The 21,535-nt window shown below is 39.6% G+C and overlaps 2 protein-coding genes across 11 annotated transcripts in view; one reads left to right on the top strand and one right to left on the bottom strand.

Moving 5' to 3' along the window:
• Positions 1–110: 110 nt before the first annotated feature.
• ZDHHC6 (zDHHC palmitoyltransferase 6) lies at positions 111–17,555 on the bottom strand. 4 transcript variants are annotated; one of them, XM_086680872.1, is made up of 11 exons: positions 17,423–17,555; positions 15,602–16,082; positions 13,751–13,842; positions 11,857–12,016; positions 10,253–10,414; positions 8,568–8,621; positions 3,960–4,127; positions 2,916–2,957; positions 2,090–2,235; positions 1,954–2,000; positions 111–724 (listed from the first exon to the last, which is right to left on the bottom strand). In XM_086680872.1, exons 2-11 carry the CDS (start codon positions 15,866–15,868, stop codon positions 621–623), a joined length of 1,242 nt encoding a protein of 413 aa, XP_086536998.1. In that variant the 5' UTR covers positions 15,869–16,082; positions 17,423–17,555; the 3' UTR covers positions 111–620. The 4 variants fall into 4 exon arrangements, with proteins under 4 accessions (XP_086536998.1, XP_086536997.1, XP_025773688.1 ...); XM_086680871.1 differs by having other exon boundaries at positions 17,379–17,518; XM_025917903.2 differs by having other exon boundaries at positions 17,317–17,456.
• The window catches only part of VTI1A (vesicle transport through interaction with t-SNAREs 1A), a 349,036-nt gene continuing 345,047 nt past the window's right edge, over positions 17,547–21,535 (top strand). For 6 of the 7 annotated variants that reach the window (XM_086680876.1, XM_086680873.1, XM_086680878.1 and 3 more), the window contains exon 1: positions 17,547–18,070. In XM_086680876.1, coding sequence (XP_086537002.1) covers positions 17,977–18,070 — 94 coding nt within the window. In that variant the 5' untranslated portion in view covers positions 17,547–17,976. Of the gene's footprint in view, positions 18,071–19,359; positions 20,590–21,535 lie in introns of those variants that run through there. The other variant, XM_086680879.1, reaches the window with a different exon arrangement.

The following is a 21,535-nucleotide window of genomic DNA, read 5'->3' on the forward strand; positions in this document are numbered from 1 at the left end:
GAACAAACAGCTCAAAGATGCAAATTTTTCACACGGTTGTAAAGAAGTTTTTCCATAAAGAGCTAAGACAAACCTTTTTAGTCAGCCAAAAGAAACTAGTAAAAACTAGATTTATACAGAACATCCATTGATCTTTATTTGATTTGACAAAATCTGCATTATTAAAAGACAGGTAATAAAATTTAAGCTTATATTGAATCTTACATATTATGTTCTATAGTATCTAGAATATCACATAAGAAATGTCAACTGAGGGGGAAACAGGATAAAAGCATCACATGCAGATGCTCCTGGCAAAGGGGGAACTGTATCTGCAGGTGAGGTCCGTAGTGTGCAGCGCATAAAAAAAGTCCTAGAGAAAATGCAACCGACTTACTTGGGTGAAGTGTTTTTCCTTTTGGGGAGAGGAAGAGGTGGCAAAAGGGGTAAGAATTCAAAGGCATATGCAGAATGGCTTCTCCATTTCAAAATGTAATAAAAATATTTAGATTATGGCACTAGGGCACCTTTGAGGAAAAGAACACCTTAACCAGAGTAGGCTCATTGCATAATTCTTTAGTAATCTGTACAGTTTTCAAGTAATGGAGAGGACTTAAAGAATAATTTTAGTGTAACCGTAGCTATCTATTTTTCTTCTCGCCCTCTGGGGCTTGATCTGTTTCAGCATCACAGGGACACTTCTCCACACAGTTTCTAGGGAACCAGCCTCGTATCCTTGAAACACCTGAGGAAGAAAAATTGAGGTGAAATAGGTCTACGGCAATGATATTGCTGAGCCCCATAAGTCCTGTTACTCCAAATCAATAAGCTTTTAGTTATGCGTTACTTTTTTCGCCCTTTACCATCTTTTATAAGCATAATTTGAAGGAAAAATGGTTTTTAAATGCTTCTAACAAGCTAGAAAATCACTATTTCTCAAATTCTGTTACCTGGGAGAGGTGCTAATGTGGTTTAGGACAACCCCTATGGGGAGTCAGGGCAGAATGTCCCAGTTTGGGCATTCATTTACACATGTGTGATTGTGGGGTTTTTGGCACACTGTCATACTTTATCTGTTTCAGGGAACTATCTCCCCGTAGCTTCTGTGAATTTCCTTTCTAGGTTTTTTCCTAACACGTAAATTTTTATATCAAGGCTGCCCAAGCAGTCATATGGGGTTAATTAACAATTAACCCAGTGTTTTTAAGAAAGCATCCAGGATTAATCTTTACTTAAAAAGAAAACAATTCTAGGGGCACCAGGGTGGCTCAGTCGGTTGAGTGTCCGACTTTGGCTCAGGTCACGCATGATCTTACGGTTCGTGAGCTCGAGCCCCGCATCGGGCTTGCTGCTGTCAGCACAGAGCTTGCTTCAGATCCTCTGTCCCCCTCACGCTGCCCCTCCCCTGCTTACGCTGTCTCAAAAATAAATAAAAAACATTAAAAAAAATAAAAAGGAACAATTCTAAAACTTAAAATCAGAGACACGGAAAATTTCAATCCATCAGTTTCCATTAATACTTAATAGGAATATTCATTCACGGTGGGGAGCGTGTGGCACAGGCATCTGGGACACAGGCCACTTGGCTTGGAGCCCTGGCTCTAATCTGTTTTTAGGGCGGCCTTGGGCAACGTGTTCAGTCTCACTGCATTTTGGCTCCCTCGCCAATGACAGGTAAATGCTAGTACCTCCCTCAGAGGGCTGCTGGGGACTTGGATACCACACAGGAAGCGAGTGGCACTTCCACAAGTACCAGTCACACAGGTGACAATGAGCTCCAATATTGGCAACCATTAAAAAGACCGGAAAATAGAAGTGCTGTACAGAAATAACATAAGAAGCCTCTTTCTGTTGCTTGAGGATGTGTCTGTTATGTGCCCTGATGCATGTGACAAGTGACTGTTAGGGGTTATTCTTATTAAATATGGAATTATTACTAGCAGTCCTTTCTATTAACCCCTTCCATTTCCATACCTTCTACAAAGGAATCATCGAGAATTTTATCTCCATACAACCAGTATCTGAAATATTTAAGAGATTAAAATTAATTTTTTTAGGCGAGATGCTAACTTTGTCATTAAAGAAGAAATTCACTACTTTTATCACTTACCGTAACCCTCTTGTGGCCAAAATGAATTCCCCTCTCTGTAGCCTTATTCGAGGCTCTTCAGTGCAGGGACTTGTGAAGAAGGTTTTGATTCCCTTATTCAAAGGACAGCAGGCACCACTGTAATCTTCTATTACTCTATACCGAACCTGGCGTCAGTAATCAGAAGAACAATCTAACATTTACCCCTGAATTTCTGTAAGTTTGAATTTAAATTGTTAAAGGTGGACCCAAAGTATCAGGTGACAAGTCTTTCCCTCCCAGTTCCTTTATAGGAGGCAACTGATGTTTCTAGTTCTCCAGGCTTTTCTTACCCTTCATTTCAAGCACTTAGCTAAGAATTAAATTCTAGAACAGTGCTGTCCAATAGAACTTTCTGCAGTGACGGAAATGCTCTATATTTGTGGTATCCAATGTGCTAGCCCCTAGACACGTGTAGCTACTGAGCACTTCTAATGTGGCTAGTTCAACCAAGGAACTGAATATTTTATTTGATTTTATTTAATTTAAATAGCCACATGTGGCTAGTGGCCGTGATATTATACAGCAGAAGTGTAAGGATGGGTTTCACACTAACGAGCTAGATTGAGGATAATTATTTTTCTGTTGGCAATGTAAATTGACTACATTCCCTCCAAATGGCCAGTCCAAACTATGTAAGTGAAAGCAAAAGTGAACTGTATCAAATTTCAACAATTATGTTAGGAAATATTATTTAATAAAAGCCAACAGTTGCCTTCTACTCAAAGCCAATTTAAAAAACTATACAGAAGTGTAGAGCGTGACAAAAAGGAGAAAGAAACTAGTATCATTGCAAAAAATTACTTACACTTCTGACTCTCTTATCTGCTTTTTGTTTCAACTGTTCAATCTGGAGATACAAAAAGAAAAAACACGATCTCAGTGTTGAAAAACAGCCTTTTGCCATCTACTGCATCAGAGGGACATGACAAACTCCTGATTTTCAAGCATTTCACAGTGCTGACAATTCAAAGGCCACGTGTTTCTCATAGAGAGGAAAGAGGACCCTACGACTGCGAACAGGAGCTGATGGGCTTTTTTCTCAGTATCCTCTACCGTCCATCTGTGTCTACTCACTGAGTATTCCTTACAGCCCAGGGATCAGGGAGATGCGCTCTCTGTCCTCCTGGGGCTTCTAGGCTAGTCCCGGATGTGAGGATGACACACAGACTCACAGACTCTTTAGAGACAAGGCAGACAGACTGCGAGATTCATCCACGAGTCTCGACTAAAAGTCATCATGACGACTCACTTTTCTTGACTTATTTAGCAACAATTTAATAAATGGTACTATATGAGACATAGTAGGGGAAATCGAGGTAGCTCATGGCCTCTGTGCCAGAATCTTGTCAAATTACAGGTCTAAGATCTAAGAAATAAATAAAAATGTTAGACTTCACAAGCACCACCCAACAAACAGTACATGGTTAAGTGTCGAATTCCGATGAGGTGGGGCTGAAACTCGCCTTAATATTATTTCTGATAGGGAAGTCATGTGAGAGAGAAAAAACAGTATGGACAGAATTTGGTGGCAGGAACGCACAAGGAGTTCACTGAGGAAGCCGGGCTGACTGGACACGGTGATTCCCATTAGGAAGTAGTTGGGAGGGCAGTTGTAGGCCAGATTGTATAGAACTGAGTGAACGGATCACGACTTTATCTCACGCATATGGAGAATTACAGAGAGATTTAAATTAACAGAAAGACATGATACAAGGAGTGATTTAGGACTGTTACCTTAGTGCCTTACTGAAAAAAAAAATCATTATTTTACTACAAAACGTCATCTGAGTTAAGAGGAACTAGAGGAAGAAAATGAGACAGAAAGGAAAGATTGAACAGAAATACTCACTGTCAAGTCGTACTGGTGACAGCCTTCTCTTATCGGCCACGCGAGCCCATCTCCTTCAGGGACCCCTGACCATGTAAATACCTGTTTAAAGTTCTTCCATCTACTTCCCATATCGTAGGGAAAAACAAAGACTTCATCTAGTTGGTAATACTGAATTCGATCTTTAGCCTGTGGGGAACAGAGATGTTAAAGTGGCAAACGCCTCTGCCTTCACTGGCTTTAAGGAACATACTGTTGGCAGTATTGACAGTAATATACGTTTCTTCTCACATCTGTATCACTCCTAGAAAAGCTTCCTCCTTGTTGTAACGTTAGGGTACACAGAAGACATAGACAAATTTATCTGAAGAGGACCTTGCTACCCAGCACCAACCTCGTAGATCATTCAGGAAATGTCTTACAGGGCTTATTTCAGAACAAGTATTCAAAAATGCTTATTAAAAGAGTTAACAGCTTTATTCCACACATAAAAAATCCTCATTACTCCTGGTTGTTTAGCAAAGCAAAAGGATCCAGGTGTAAAGAAGGGCTGTTGATAAAAAGATTTAAGAAACAGCAGGAGTTTATGTAGGATAGAAGAACTCTTCCGTGGGGTGCTCTACAATGTAATGGTGCATCCTGGGTGGCAGCAACACCTGTGGGAATGGCCAGGGCAGGTGCACCAGGGGAGTCACCATTCTCTGATTTTTTTTTTTTTAATTAGCAGATATGTGCAGATCTTCTTTCATTTTTTATACCACCACACATGTATATACATTCACTTATATATGCATTTATACATACATTTTATGCATATACCTAAATATTCAGGTTGCATAAATTAATTGTTCAAATTTAATTGTTAGCTTTAACAGAAGGACATAAACTGGCTTAGAATTTCTTAAGTTCCACTGACACCTAGTGGTATAAAGATACATTATTTATTCCTATAATAAGCGTACAAACCCAGTTGAAATTTGTATAAATTCTAGTTGTGGTGATTTCGATAAATTTTCTATGAACTTAATATAATCATTTATTTGTATTTTTTACTTGGCAACAGAGTGCAGTTTTAAAATACGCTCTAGGGGCACCTGGGTGGCTCAGTCGGTTGAGTGTCTGACTTTGGCTCAGGTCATGATCTCACGGTTCCTGAGTTCCAGCCCCACATCGGGCTTGCTCGCTGCTGTCAGCACAGAGCCCACTTTGGATCCCACCCCCTCTCTCTGCCCCTCCCATGCTAACACTCTCTCAAAAATAAACATTTAAAGAAATATTACAAATACAATAACTTCTAAATTTAGCATGGTATTCTATAAAGAGCCTTGGCCATTCAAAAAAAATTATTAATATAATCAGGATATATTATGCTAACTAGAAATGGTACCTTGAAATATTTTATTATCACGGGACAGTATTTTAGGGAAAACTTCTCGCAATTACTTATAAAGTAATATTGATGTTAATTCAATTAAAAGAATTGTCAAGCTATATGTATGTATGAATCTACTGAACTATATAAATCCCCACCCAAAAAGTAAAGGATAATTTATTTTCTTTTTATAAAGCTTCAGAGTCTTCACAACGGATAAGAGTCTCAAAGAACAGATTTCGGCTCTTAACAAACAAAGCATGGTTAAGGATGAGCGTAGTTTGTTTGTTTATTTATTTATTTATTTATTTTCCAGAATTGAAAACATTTTACTTACTTTCTACAAAGCATCTCATGAAAAGCCACTATACGCATCTATGATCACACAGTTTAATTTTATGAAGTTCAGATGAAGGGCTTTGTAAGTTCAGAGTAAAAGCTTTAAATGCAAACAGCTGTAGATAATTCTCAACTTCTTAGTTCTGTGATAAATCCATTCACTGGGATTCATGCCTTTATATAAAATGTCCATAAGTGGATTTTTCAGAAGTATACAAATCGCTTTATATAGGAAATCCTATGTACAGATCAACTATTTGACTAGATTTTGTATATAGACTATATTTCACATCTATTCCTTTTTCTATTCTCAGGATGAGTGCAGTTTAAACATGACTGAGGCATGGTCTCTGCCTAAGAGAAGCACTCGGTGAAGTTGGGGGGATTCTAGCAATACTGTGTTAAAAGGTAACAGAGGTATGTGATAGATGCTATGGGAAAGGCAAACAAGGTACTTAAACTAGTGTAGGGAGAGTGAAGGAAGGTTCTTAGGAAGAAATGGCACCTAAGCTAAATCTTGAGGGACAAGAAATCAGGCAAAAAAGAGGGAGCAAGAGTGTCCTAGGCAGAGGGAATGACATGTGGAAAGATACAGAAGCACAGGATGTACAAAATATAAGTTGTGGTTTCTGGTATTAGTTGGTATCGAGAGTGCAATGGGGTGGGGAGGGGTGGGAACTGCGGTAGAAGAAACAGGTAAGGGGAAGACATGAACAGTTTGATTATGTATAAGCTAAGGAGCTTGGACTTAAACCTGTCTATCCGCGGTTCTCAAAGTACGTTTTGCGCAACTCTTCGAGTCCCCAAGAGCTTTTCTTGGGGTCCAACAAAGTCAAACAACTTTCATCATAATACTAAGATGTCATTTGCTTTTTTCATTGTGTTGACATTTGCCATAGTGGGTAAAATTGCCAGTACCTTGAGCAGGAATCAAGACAGTGGCCCCCTCTGTATTAGTGATTATCATATTCTTCACTGGTACATACTCATAGTTAAAAAAAAAAAAAACCCAAACAAAAGTTTTACATAAGAATGCCCATGATGAAGCAATAAAAATTATCTTTTTTATTAAATCTCAACCTCAAGTAGATGTCCTATGAATATTCTGTGTGACAAGATGGAAAGTGCACATAAAGCATTCTGAAGTGTTTGTCTCAAGGAAAACATCTGTTTGAGTTGGGACTAACAAAAGCTGTGGAGCCAGCTTCTTTCACACAACGCTATTTTTACTTGACAGAATGAATAATGAAACAAAGTAAGGTTACTGAAATGTCAGTACCTGGCAGAAATTTTCTCAAAAATGAACAAACTCAAGCTGTTACTTCAATGTAAACAACTGAAAAAATGAAGGCTTTCAAGTGAAAATTAGAATTTTGGAAAATCTGTATCCATCACTATGAGCCTGAAAGCTTTCCAGAATTTAAAGATTTTCCCCCATAAACTTGGTAGTGATGTGAATGAATGTGTCACCATTTGGAAAATCTTCATAACTCTGTGAAACTGTATTTTCCAAATGGCCAAAACCTGGTGCTATAAAATCTTGTATGGGTAAAAGGCCCATTCACAGAGCAAGATGTACTGATGCATTTGAATGTAAAAAAATACAAAGTTTACTGATGTATCTTCACATCTCCCATGCAACTAACCTTTCAGGAACTATCACCTGTCAAGTTTCAATGTAGTATCCAAGAATATCCACAATTATCCAAAAAGCCTATTAAAATACTCTATCCTCTTCTATCTACTTATCTGTGTCAGGCTGGAATTTCTTCACATACTTCAATCAAAGCAACATATCTCAACAGACTGAATGCAGGAGATGTGAGAATCAAACTGTCTTCTGTTAAGTCAGATATTAAAGAGATTTATAAAAATATAAAACAATGCCACTCTTCTCCCTAGTTTTCACTTTGGAAAATATACTAAGTTTTAAAAATATGCGATTTTTATTAACATACAATGGCTTTATTATTGTTATTTTTAAATGAAATAATAAATCTTCACAATTTTTCTCACAAAATATGGCAATCATCGATATTACACAGACTAACCAAAGTTCTTTAGGGCCCTTAACAATTCTCAGGATGTAAAAGGGTCCTGAGACCGAAACATCTGAGGGCTGCTGCTATAAATTCAAGTCCACAAACTGGCTGCCAGGGGCTAAATGTGTCCCATTGGTGTGTTTTATTTGGCCCACAAAGTGTGTTTGTTTTTAATGAGAATTTCTTGCTAATATTTAAAAATAGAAAAGAGATGTCACAGAAATCCAGATCTCTTGCTTTCCTTGAAAAACAACGAGATGATCTCAGGATACTGGCTGAGTATCCCCTAAGGCAACATTCAGCTTCATCTGTTAGGCAGCTCTGTACACAGGCCAGTTCCTGGGTTATCTACCGGCTGGCCCTACAGGCATTTGGGTTTGTAACCCATGCTCCAGTGATGGTGAGGCTCTGAGCAGCTTTAAGCAGGGAGCGGAGTAGTCAGACTGATTTTTTACAACAGAATCACACTGGAAACATTGTGAGGTCTGTGGCAAGCTATGCTATAATCCAGGTTTATAAGGTTTTTTTAGTTTACTTAAAGCACTAAAAAAAACACCTTAATGGCACCTCGGTAGGACAGAAGTTCCTTTCCAAATGGTCTGCCTTCTCCCCTAACCTGAGAAAGAACGGCCAAATGGTTTAATGTGTGGTTTAGACTTCTTCACCAACTCCAGGGTGAACGAGAAGCAGATTTCTGTGGGAGTTATGTCAAATAAAGAATAAATCAAAATGTTTCCTATATTTACCTTTTATGTGGCATGCAAATGACTTAAGGAAGCCATCTGGTAGTCAAGTTTTTACTTCTGGGCATCTATTAGTTAATCTGGCCTATGACTAATCTTTATTGATGTTGAGGAAACAATTATTAAAATTTACCTTTTCTTCAATCCATGATTCAATAGAAGTTTTGTTTCTGAGAATTATTTTCATCTGAAAATTAAATAATGAACAGTAAAATTTTATGATGAAACTTTGCTCCATTTAAGATTATCATCTTCATAGTAACCCTAGGAGATAGTTTTTGTTGCTCTGTTCCATTGATGAAGATACCAGGATAACAGAGGTTAAGCAAGACACTCTGTGGTCCATCTGACTCTAAAGTTCTTGTTCTTAAGCACTGCATCACAACGCTTCTCCATAAAATGATTACGGCAATCCATAATCAAATCTGAATCTACTATTTTGATAAAAATTCATGTTTTAAGTACTATCTTCTGATCAAGGTTTCCAAAGTATTAATAAAATATGGATATAATCCACTTAATCAGTACTTGTGTATTTTGTTACTAAAATCTATCACTATTTTTAATTAACCTTAAATTTATGATTATTTATTACATGAAAGTGACTCATATCATCCCAACATGACCAGATATTCTGCTTACCTTAAAAACCCAATATATTCAGTCTTGATTCTATTAATTGACCCTCCTAGCTAGGACTAATTCCACTGATGTGGGTTTTTACACCACAGGGTTTTAGTGTATTTTTAATATGATTCTTAATGAGAGGCACCGGGGAAATTTTTTCAAAGAATTTGATCCCAGGCTAATAGAATATATGAAGTACAACCAAAATCGGCGTATTTTAAAACTATGCGTGTAAACGGGTTTGGCGATGCATCAGAGCCCTCAGGTCCAGCATTTCGGCCTTTCCTCGAAGTCTGGCTGGGTCCGTACAGACACACCTTTGGGCAAGGAGTCCCCTTCGTGTTCCTAGGCTAAGGCCTAGCACAACACCTGGCCTACAGCAGGCCTTCGATTAATGAATAAACTAACTCAGTGAAAGGAATGAATCATAACCACTTTGTGATCTCTTCAGGGCCACATCCTCCTCCTCTGTGTTCTCACAGCACTTTGTACATAAATCTATGACACTCACACCACCCAGTATTAGTTGCATGTTTACTACTAATTGTGAACTTCCCTAGGGGCAGGACGCTTTTCATTTTCATTACTGTACTCTCAGAAATTAGCAGAGTAATTCATCAGAGTAGGCATTAAATAGCATCCAAATCAGAGGGTTGTTACTGAGATTAAATGAGTTAATATATGTGATGTCCTTAAGACAGTGTCTTGCACATAATAAGTGTGCAATAAACGCTGGCTATATTATGATGATGATTAAATATATGCTGTTATAAAATAGTATTACCAATTATGTTTACTGAATACATGCGTGAGTGATCTTGGGTTAAGTCACTTTCTGTGATTTGATTACTCTTCTGTACGGAAGGGAAAATACTCCTCTTCAACTCTTTCTGGGGGGGTTGATGTGAAGATCAAGAGAGACCATAAATGGGAGAAGAGCTTTCTCAATTATAAAGCGATACAGGACTCCAAGTTAACATTCTAGAAATTAAGTAAGTTACCTAGAAATGCTGGCAAAGTTACTTCAAAATTATCTGACTAGTCCAGAGGTTAAATTAGTTACCTAGATGGAATACATTACAATAATGTCCACTTCACACTGCATTCTTAAATGCAGCCTTTATCTCTTTCTCATTATAGGCAGCCCCGATAAGTTGACAACTTTTAGCTAGAGGTAACCAAGGAACTTACCTGGATGAAAAACAACATCCCAACAGCTATGGTTGTTCCTAAAGCTAATCCCAATGCAAACAGGGTGGCCGCGAATGCTGCTAATCCAAAGGGAATAAGTGGAAGAGGATCTCTGCGGGCCGCACTCATATCAATCTTTACCGTGTTCCACCCAAAGGAGAGCTACAAAGAAAAACACACACTTGAAATATTCAGTTGTCATAAAGGGTCAGATGCTACTGGAACATTTAAAGCCACTTGATCAAAAAAGATCAACAAATGATAACCTAAAGCGGTGGCTAAAAGCAAACGAATTTCCAATTTGTTTCTAATTACTACTGTGGCCTCAACTCATACTGATATGCGCAATATCGGTCTTAGTTATTTTCAAATGTCACTTTTTTTGTTTTTAATTATTTCCTTGAAAGCGCAGGGCACAGCCCACTAACATTACTATGTATGAACAGCACTAGTCATCAGTCTAAATTGTGACTGTGGCGTCCATCTTCTCCTGGCTTTTCAATATTTACAGGAACCTTCCACAGCAAAAAGATAGCCGAGGATTCAGTTGTTTCTTCCCTCATGTTCCACAACCAGAGGTTAAAAACAGGCAAAAGGCAGGCCAAATATGGCCTGCAGATGCCTATTGCCCAGCCTGCAAGATGTTTTAAAATATTCAGCCAGGTGCCAACATTTAAAAATCAGGAGACACTAAACAAAAAAATGCAGATTTTCTAATTTTTCCTGAAAGACTGGAAGATCTAGTATTATTGGACTAGATTTGCCCATCTGTGAAGGGCAAGTGTTCTCGGTGTCACAGTCCCATTAGACCTATGAATCTCATTTACTTTCAGGCTTCTTTAGGGACTTAAATTTGTGACCCTTGAACTTTATCTCATGACTACCTGACCATAAATCAACCAAAGCTTTTACATATTTTAGGACATGTGCCTGCTTCATGAGGCACCTTCCAAGGCACTGGAACAAAAGAACTACACCTTGCCACACGAATCAAATGGAAACAAAATATTAGTGTTTGTCTTTTTCTTCCTGTTCCTTTTCTTCTAGTTATTCTTACCACAGCTATAAAGTGTGAGATCAAATAAATTATATATACACACGGTAATAAAATATTATCAACTTTGACTACAGTTAGTAAGTTTCCAAAACAAAATAATTTTTCCTCATTTTAAAAATTAAATTTTAGTACTTTCTTTAAATATGAAATTTATTGTCAAATTGGTTTCCATACAACACCCAGTGCTCATCCCAAAAGGTGCCCTCCTCAATACCCATCACCCATCTTGTCCTCCCTCCCACCCCCCCATCAAACTCTCAGTTTGTTCTCAGTTTTTAAGAGTCTCTTATGCTTTGGCTCTCTCCCTCTCTAACCTCTTTTTGTTTTTTCTTTTCCCTTCCCTTCCCCTCCCCCATGGACTTCTGTTAAGTTAATTTTAAGAATTAAATTTTAGTACTTTTTTTTTTTTAAAGAAATTCATACACAGGTAAAGCAAAATTGTTTCCCGACCTAAATCATAGAAATCTTATTTCCCAATGGGACTCCTGAAATAGTAACTGCCATTTAATCTGGCATAAGTGATTTTATAACAAACGTTGTCACTTACCCGATTATAAAGCTGGGTATACATAGTCATAACAAAAATGAAGGCAGCATGAATACAACCCAGCGGTGCTAAAAGGAGAAACAGTGTGAACGAAGCATGATTTTGGAAACCACAACAGTTGTTGATCCAAGGACAGTGATGGTCCATCTTCAGCACACATCTAACAAGAAAAATTTACGTAACACATGAGGCAAAAAATCCAATCTACTTTAAATCACTTTGGTCTTCAGAAGATCAAGCAAATAGGAATCTAGCATGTCTATGAGTCACAGAGGAATTATACTCTATGGAACAGAAAGTAAAGTCTTTATGAGTTTTTAAACAACTTTGACCAGTGACTTCTTTCAATTTCTAAACAGCACAAGAAAAGGCAGGCTTTGTAACAGCTTCTGAGGAAAAGACGTCTCCTATAAGGGAGTTTGCTTAAAGAATTCAGGAGTCCTGCTAAGAGGTTCATCATAGAGAAATAAGCATGGGTTCCAGATTTACCTCTAGCTCTGAAATGCAGTGACTGAAGCGGAGTACAACAGAGACCACAAAATCTCCACTGGGGTGGATGGGACCCAGCAGACCTAGACCTAACTTCCTTCCTTCCTTCCTTCCTTCCTTCCTTCCTTCCTTCCTTCCTTCCTTCCTTCCTTCCTTCCTTCCACATCCTTTAGATGTGGAATCTCTGAGCTAAGCATACTAACTATGGAATATAAGGTGTGGTATAACAAGCAAAGTCTTACTGAGCTTCCTTCCCTTGTTGCTAGAAGAAAATTTCCTGGCCTCATACCAAACGTTTATTTGCTACAAACGTTCTCCTAAACCTCAACACTCTTATCACATACTTCTAATTAGTGGAATAGCTGTTTATTTAAAAAGGTGCCAGGGGCACCTGGGTGGCACAGTAGGTTGAGCGTCTGACTCCTGATTTCAGCTCAGCTTATGGTCCCAGGGTCTTGGAATTGAGCCTTGTATCAGGCTCCACACTGAGCATTAAGCTGCTTAAGGTTTTCTCACCCTCCCTCTGCCCCTTTCCCCCACTTGCTCTCTTTAAAATAAAAATTAAGAAATTAAATTAAAAAAATAAAAAGGGGGGTGCCTGGGTGGCGCAGTCGGTTAAGCGTCCGACTTCAGCCAGGTCACGATCTCGCGTTCCGAGAGTTTGAGCCCCGCTTCCGGCTCTGGGCTGATGGCTCAGAGCCTGGAGCCTGTTTCCGATTCTGTGTCTCCCTCTCTCTCTGCCCCTCACCCGTTCATGCTCTGTCTCTCTCTGTCCCAAAAATAAATAAACGTTGAAAAAAAAAATTTTTTTTTAAATAAAAAGGTACCAGTTTATTTCATATTTTTATAGTGATTCAGTTTTCTTTCCATTGCTTTTTTTTTATATTAAACACTTGTGATAATATGCACCTGAATTCATTTATTAGATATGGATAAAGTGTAAATGTTAGTCAACCAAAATAATGGAAAAAGCAGGTCTCCTTTATAGTTTAGACTCAGAACAATTCTAAAGCTAGTTAAGATGACAGAAGACAAGCATGATTAATCCTGACCTATAGAAACAACTTGGAGGCATAACTTTTCACTCTTGGCAGGGTAAGAAGCAAAGTAAACGTGTATTTTTCCAAATAAGTAAGTAAGTAAGTAAATAAATAAATAAATAAATAAATAAATAAATAAAAGCTTTTCACTTATAACAAAAAAGAGTGAGGATTATTTACTTATTATCAGAATTGATAACTTAAGACTACAATGGAGATATGGACAGAAGTATTTTGACAGTGTTTTTTATAAAGAAGCCACCTTGCAGAGAATAAGACTAGGACTGATGTGACAGAAAGAACAACAACAGGAGACCAGTCACCACGTTGATCAGTCCCCAGTGAGTAGCAAAGACATACAGTACCTGTTACACTTTCTGCAGTGATGTGACCGTGGAGCCTTGTATGCTTGGCAGACTTTACAATACTGGAGGTACATGCTATCCTGAGAATTTTCCTTGATAGCAAAATACAAACAAAAATCCATCAGATATCTGATCCTAAGTAATAGGTTAAGCCTTATGAAAATGCTTTCGTAAGGTTTGATTTTATGGGGGATGGGGATAAGGATGGAATCTGACCTTGCTTATTTCCTGCCCTTTTATCTGAGCAGAAATACTTTTAAATAATGAATTTCTGGTAACAGCAGCATCACTATTCCAATTACCCAGAAGTCACTTTTCATTTCTCTTCCCCATGCTCCACCCAAACCCATCATCACTGATTTTAGCTGGTTTTACTTTTCCAAAATCTTTGTAGAATCTTTGTAGGAGTTCAGAAAAAAGGTAGCTGTAAACTTGGCAGGTATTTTGAAGTGGATATTCAAACATCAGAGTTGATACTCTTTAGGAAATCTGGTTCCCCACCCCTCCTTGCACTATTTCAATCATTTCAAACTACTGTCCTGTACTATAGTTTCTCTCCAATCCAAACTATTGTCAGAATAATATTCCTACAACATGACTCTGATTATGTCAGAGCTTCACTTGAAAACCTCTAATACCTTCCTATAGTCTAAGAATTCCTCATGTGTTTAAGGCCCTCCAGAATCTGCCTTTGTTTCAGCCTTATTTGCAGTACATAACCCGTCCGTCATTTCAGACTATATGCCTGAAATGCCTTCTTTCCCATTTATGGAAATTTACACTCCTCCTTCAGGTCCACAGCTAAAAAGGCTCACTTCCTTCTAGCTTCAACAGCACTCATCACATTCTTCTCCATAGTGTAATTACTTACACAAGTTACCTTGGTTTCTCTCCTCAATTATAAGATTTTTCAGAACAAAAATTCGTCTTACTCATCTTTGTACTCACTTTAAACAGAACACTAGTGTTTCTCCAACACAATGTACCTAAGAATCATCTGGGGATTTTGTTAAATGCTGATTCTGATTCGTAGGTCTGGAGTGGAGCCCAAGATTTTTCATTTCTAATAAGCTACCAGGTGGTGCCCATGAGCAAGGAATATGGAAATTCATGAGTATAAACTTGCTACAATTTTTAAAAAGCCATAAATTGATTCATACTGTTACTTCCTAATGTTATGATTTTAACATTGATTTGAAAACTACGATTTAAGTCACCAATTTCTAAAGACTTGTTCTCAGTTCTGAGGGCTGTTAATGTATTACATAAAAAAAGATCCTAGGGACGCCTGCGTGGCGTCCGACTTCGGCTCAGGACGTGATCTCGCAGTTTGTGAGTTCGAGTCCCACATCAGGCTCTGTGCTGATGGCTCAGAGCCTGGCGCCTGCTTGGGATTCTGTATCTCCCTCTCTCTCTGCCCCTCCCCCACCCACGCTCTCTTTCTTTCTCAAAAGCAAATGAACATTTAAAAAAATTAAGAAAAAAAAAGATCCGAGCCAAATTGCATTGTGAAATTATAAGATCCTAGCCAAATTGCATTGTGAAATTATATGCAGTGGTTCTTAAATTTAGGACTATGGACTCACCAGCCCCTCCATTTTTCTTTTTCTTTCCTTTTAATGAAGTACAAGTATTCAACAAAATCTCTCTGGGAAGCACTGATTTAGATGAATATTTTCAAGTAGATACAAAATAAATTCTTTGACTTTAAATGATCAGTAATTAGAATATGCTTAGTCTCTACCAACGCAAAAAGTATGTTGTGTTTGATATTATTGGTTAGCAGATAAATCATAAACTAAATATATGATTATCATTAGAGTTCCTTATCTTAAGAGATCTTTTTCTTACCGGTTTCCACCCCAAAGGGACAAAGCCAGGACCAATAAACATGGCATTGAAGTAATTATAAAGAATCATGACAGTCCAATTTATCAACATGATGAAATTCACGCTTCCTCCAGTTGTATGTAAAGGCCAATACCACAACACAGAGTCAATCATGGCCATCGTAGAACATATTGCTATAACACCAAGGGCTATGATGGGACCCCAGTGACACAGTCTCTTTAATTCTTGCAGATTTTCAAACTTTATAACTGAGCAGAATGCACCCATTTTGGTGAGGAAGAATGCCTTCCTACTTTTAGAAAATCACAGATTTCCTTTTTCTGTGCACACATTTCCATGTGCCACAAGTCCATGAGTGTTCCTTAATTGTCATGCCTTCAAGTTGTGGGATGTTAATGCAGATTATGACATTTCCACTGTTACACACTCAGAGCTCTTTATCTTAACTAGAAGAATCCAGTATCTTGGCTTGAAACCCCATCTAAAGAAAACAAAATGAGAAAGTTCAGTGAAAAAATTTTATTATATACCATATTTAACTCCAATAACCACTTAAACAAAAGCATCTCACATGTGCTATGGAATGAGTACCTTATCAAATGGCAAAAGGAACTGCCAGTAAAACCTTGGTTTGCGAGCATAATTCCTTCCGGAAACATGCTTGTAGTCCAAAGCACTGGTATATCAAAATGAATTTCAAGAACCATTGACTCAGTTGTGACCATGTGACATTCCACATCACCTACTACTCCTATTGCAAGACATTGCTCATTTACCGAGTTAAAATGTATTGGAAATGTTTGCCCCTCTTGCGGAACATTTGCAGAACAAGTTACTCCCAATCCAAGGTTTTACTGTATTTTTATCTGATCCAAAATAGGGCTCAAGTCTGAACTGCGAGTAAACTGGATACGTGATTCTAAAATAGTTGTTTTTATTTCTTTGTTTCCAACCTGACAGGTAACTGTGATTGTCTTTAGTGGGTGGTTGGAGGAGACTGAGAATTTTAGAGCTGGAGCAGGGCTTTAAAGGTTGACTGAATCCGGAAATTGGTTTGGAAAGGCTAAGCGATTGCACAAAGTTCACAAGTAACAGCTGAACCTAGACTAGAAACCAAACCATCTAATTCCTTTCACAGAGCTCTAAACTGCCTCTTGCCGAGTCTCGAAGTGTCAAGTATGAGCCCGGCAGGGTCTACACATTTGCCTGCGGTTGCCCCCAAACCCCAACATAAGGATCTATTTGGGCCAAAGGTAAAGAGGCGAGCGAGTGAAAGCAAAGCCAGAGTGAAAGGAGGGGAGGGGCGGATCGGGGAGACAGAGGTGTGTGCGAAGTCGTGACTGGAGGCACACAAGAGAAGGAACATGGATTAAAGTATTTGAGAAAAAAAGATGAGGAAGTGCCTCTGGAGCGAGGGGCAGGGAAGGCGGGCCGGCGAGGGCCGGAAGATCGGTGGAAGGGTATTTCCGACCAGACTGCAGTGAGTCAAGGGAAGAGCTGAGTTACAGGGTAATAACGACTTTCACGCAACAGATGCCATCGCCTTGTGCCTCAGTTTCCCGCCCGTGTCTGGAGCAGAGCGCTTAGAAATCCTCACTCGGGGGAGGACCGTACTGGCAAGCGTGGCTGGTTTCAACCTTCTGGAGATTCTGGGCTCACTCGGATGGGGTGAAGACGGCCAGAATCATAGTTACATCCCTCGTCTTGACTCCCACCTCAGTTTGGTCCTTGGTGCCCGCTCCTCGGCCATCGCATTTCCGGGGCGGCCTGGGCTCACCCGGAACAGGTTTTCTCCTCCTCGGATAACTCCATCATGGGTACCTCAGTCCAGCGCAAGCAGAAAGCAAATCCCGGTTGCAAGAAGCTGGAGTGCGGGACCTGCCCCCACCAGTCTGCCTCTCTGCCAGCGCTCTCTCCGCTGCTCTGCTGCTCCCGCCCGGTGCGCGGTCTCCGTAACAGCCACTTCCGGCAGGTTCGCCGCATCAGACTTCCCTCGGGAAGCAGGTTCCTGGGACTTAGAGCTTGGGGAGCCAGAGCCGCTTTCCAGAAAGTGGAGGGGCCAAAAATGCTTCCAGTGATCCATGAGAACGCGCAGATTTTCGGAGGCTTTGGGGGGCACTAACAGAAGTGCTTTTCCTTAGCGAATTTTTTTAAATCTTGGAAGTCCGAGCGGGCAATTAAAAACGCATGCAGGCCAATTTCCGGAGGACTGAGATTGCGACGAACAACCAGGAAGCGGCCCGGCTGGGAGCTGTCCCCGGTTCTCCGCTCTGCTGTCGAGGCCGCCTCCGGGGTCCTTACACCGTGTTCCTCTGTCCCGCGTGGCCTCTGCCACGACCTGGGCCTCGGCCCGGGCCGATCACTCCGGAGCCGCCATGTCATCCGATTTCGAAGGCTACGAGCAGGACTTCGCGGTGCTCACGGCAGAGATCACCAGCAAGATTGCGAGGGTCCCTCGACTCCCTCCTGGTGAGAGCCCTGACCCCGGCCGCGCGGGGGTGGCCCCGAGGGCGCCGAGGCTCGCGGGCTGTGGAGCGTCTCTGAGGCGCTAGGTGGTTCAGGGGCCCTTCCGGGGCGAAGCAGTCTGACCTGCTTGAGGGTAAAGGCAGAATCCAGGCTGGGTTGTGGAGTGCCGCGAAAAGAGCCTTCGGTATTTGAGCCTTCTGGGCTGGAATCTGGACTTCGCCGCCTTGTTACTTGTACAACCTTGGGAACGTTTCTCTGAGTCTTCGTTTTTTGTTCTATTTTGTTTTGTTTCATTTGTAAAATAGAGATGTGAGTATTACAAGAGAATGAATGAACGTACCTAGATCGTAGGTCTGCAATATGCACTACCGTTGTTTTGTTAGTAATAATACTATTACGTTCGGCCAAGTAGGATTAAGAGCTATGGTGCCTGGATTCAAAACCCCACTCTGCCACTTAAGAGTCGTGGCACTTAAAAAGTTTCTTAAACCTCTCTCAACTTTCCTTCTTGGTAAAATGGTGAGAACTGTACATGTCAATAGAGTTGTTGTGGAGATTAAGTGATTTAACATAGGGAAAGCCCTTTTTTGGTGTTAGCTGCTATAATCGTTAGTATTTTTCATACCCCCAACCCCATTTCTTATTTCTCATCCTTCTTGGAAGACTGCAACCCACTTTTATGTAAAACTTGGTACAGGATAATTTTTCTCACTTTTAGGATTCCACATATCCCGTCGAGAAGTGTTCTTGTTCTTGTTTTAGAAGTTTTAGCATACTTTACTTGCCATGCTAATCTGTCAACTCTGAATGTGGGAGCTATGTTTGATTTCCTTGGCATTTACTTAGAAAGAGCTCAGAAAGACGTTTAAGTAAATAAACAGTTGAATATAAATATACTTGGGTTTTTTTTTTTTTTTATTCTGAGACATTGTTTTAGGATTTATCTTTCTCTAAGTACATATTTAATTTGAGTAGTTAGTTGCAGGTAAGATTGTTACTTGTGGCTTAGTTTTACTGGGGAAACTGAACTGTCTTCTGCACTTGACCCTACCTTGGCTCTGGGGTATAGTGTGCAGAAAAGAGGGTGCTCACTGATCTGTGAACTAGTGGGCAGCTTCCCTATTCCCACCTTGTTAGTCAGTCCTTGATGCCAGAATAATTTCTGCTGGACCTAAGTTGTCGTTCTTCTTTCCCTTTCCCTACTTCCCCCAAACTTGTGTGTTTATAAATAATGTTCTTCCTTTATTTCTTCGTTTTTCTTTCCCCTCCCCTGACCCTTTTTCTATTAATAGGGACATTTGCTTGAGACCAGGATCTCTGAACTGACACCCCACTCATCCCCTGAAGTCCCAGTTAGTTCTGGAGAGGTGGATGATGTCTTAAAGAGGTTTATGAGCCCAAGTGAGGGAACAGGAGGAGAGAATCAAGGTGGCGTACCACCAAGCTCTGCTGCCTCAGAGACTTTCGTGGAGAGAGTGGCTGATGGCCTCATCACTTCATGATACATCACCTCGCCTCTTCTCTTCAGTTGCTCTTTTCTCCACTGCCCAAGACCATCTTGATTTTTGTTGTCGGTGTTGCTGGAGGCGACTTCCTTTGACTTGAGTTCCAGAGTCGCAGAGTATCAGGACTTGTGGTTTCAGTTGGATTTTTGTTCAGTTTTGATTGTAACAGTTTTAACAAAGAAGCATTTTCTGTTTGGGCGAATAGCTTTTGTGTTAAGAAGGTGTTTTATAAAGTAACAAAGTCATACATGGGTGCAAAGTTGTAAAAGCTGTTTCCAAGAAAACAGTTTTTGTTACAGTTTTCTTCTTCCTCGTCTTTATGTTTTAATGTAATGATTCTTACCATTTTGAAGGAAACCTCTGATTTAGGTACCTTAAAAATAAAGCCTTGACTCACCTTACGTATAGTGTGGCGTTAGGCCCAAACATAGCAGTTACATTGGAATTGAAAAAGGACCGTAGAGCTGGCACTGGAGAAATGCTTACTGACTTGACTAATTGAATGATAGTAATTCTTAAAAATGTAGTAGTTTTCCTCTTAATAGTTACTTATACTTGCTCTCTTTATAATCTGTTTCTAATTGATAAATAGAAAAAATGAAAAAATATATCCAGTGCAGTTATGAATTTCAGATATGTCTCTGGACCATCAGTGTGTACAGCCATGAGAAAAACAGTATAATTAAAAGTAATTACAGTCCCTCCCCATCAGAACATCATTAGTGGTTGACTTAGAGGAGATGAACTGTAATTTACTTGAGTTAAAAAGTTTACAATTGGAACACACTTCACAGCCAAAGCAGTTTATTTCCCCAACTTATTAACTTATTTAAATGGAAGTAGAGTGAGTAGAATTGATCGCTATGAACTTTAACCTGTGCTGTGCATACACAATGTATTAAAGTGTTACTTCCAGAGAGAATAGAAAAGATGGAGTACTTTAAAACTTTATTTTATAAAAGAAATTTGATTACTCTGTGGTATGTTTTAAAACAATAAAGAGACTTTGTTCCTAGACTGAAGTGTTTGAATTTAAATAATTTTGGTACTTGGACTAATGAAACAGATCAGTCCCTCTCTTGGTAATATTCTTATGGCACTGTATTTGGAATTTAATTTTAATGATTAGTGTTCGGTGGTAAAGTCAGGAAAATGGATGGGTAGAAACATACCTAATACTAATTGGGAAGTTCCTTTTCTTCTGGTGATGAATCCTAAGTGGGAGGATGCTTTACAGGTACAAAGCTGCCATTACATCAGGGAGGCTTCCTCAAGAATCTTAAATAAAATGTTCTTTTGCAATTATATGCTTACTTCACCATTTGCAGAGAGATAAGTGATCTTTTGTGAATCCTACCACTTTGTGAGATTCACACATGGCACCTGTTCTGCTACTCGCGAGATGTTCAATCTTGAGCAAATTGCTTGGTCCCTTTAAGCCTGCTTCCTCCATCTTTAAATTGGCGAGAGGAGGTAATTGCTTCAACCCTACTTACAGTGTGGTAAAAATCAAATGAAAGAAAGTCTGGAACACAGTAGCACATTTTGTTTTCACCAGAAAAAGTGCGTGATAAATGAGCTATTAGCGATGTTATTAACACTGCTGAAGAACAGCTGGCAGGGTTATAGACAGGACCCAGCTTCTCAGACTTTGTGGTATTAATTAAACTCTTAAAGGAAACTTGGACCTCAATTCTTGCTTCCTTTTCTGCCTAGACTAGAGTTAGGTGAATCTCTCTTGAAGAATGCCTACATTTGAAAGGATGTGAATGATCACGGTCTTTTGGATGTGAAATGGAAATTGGGCTTCGAACTCGTGATATCTAGAAGGGAGGCAGGGGAAAGAAGGGAAAGTGATGGGACAAGACAGGTATCCTTTCTGGAAGAAAATTCTCAAGTCTTGCTCATGAGTTATGCCACTCCTTGGAGGCTTTTGGAAACCATCTAGGCATAGCTGTGAATG

Source organism: Puma concolor, chromosome D2 (genome assembly GCF_028749965.1).
Source record: "Puma concolor isolate L17-30 chromosome D2, mPumCon1.1.hap2, whole genome shotgun sequence".
Taxonomy (NCBI): domain Eukaryota; kingdom Metazoa; phylum Chordata; class Mammalia; order Carnivora; family Felidae; genus Puma; species Puma concolor.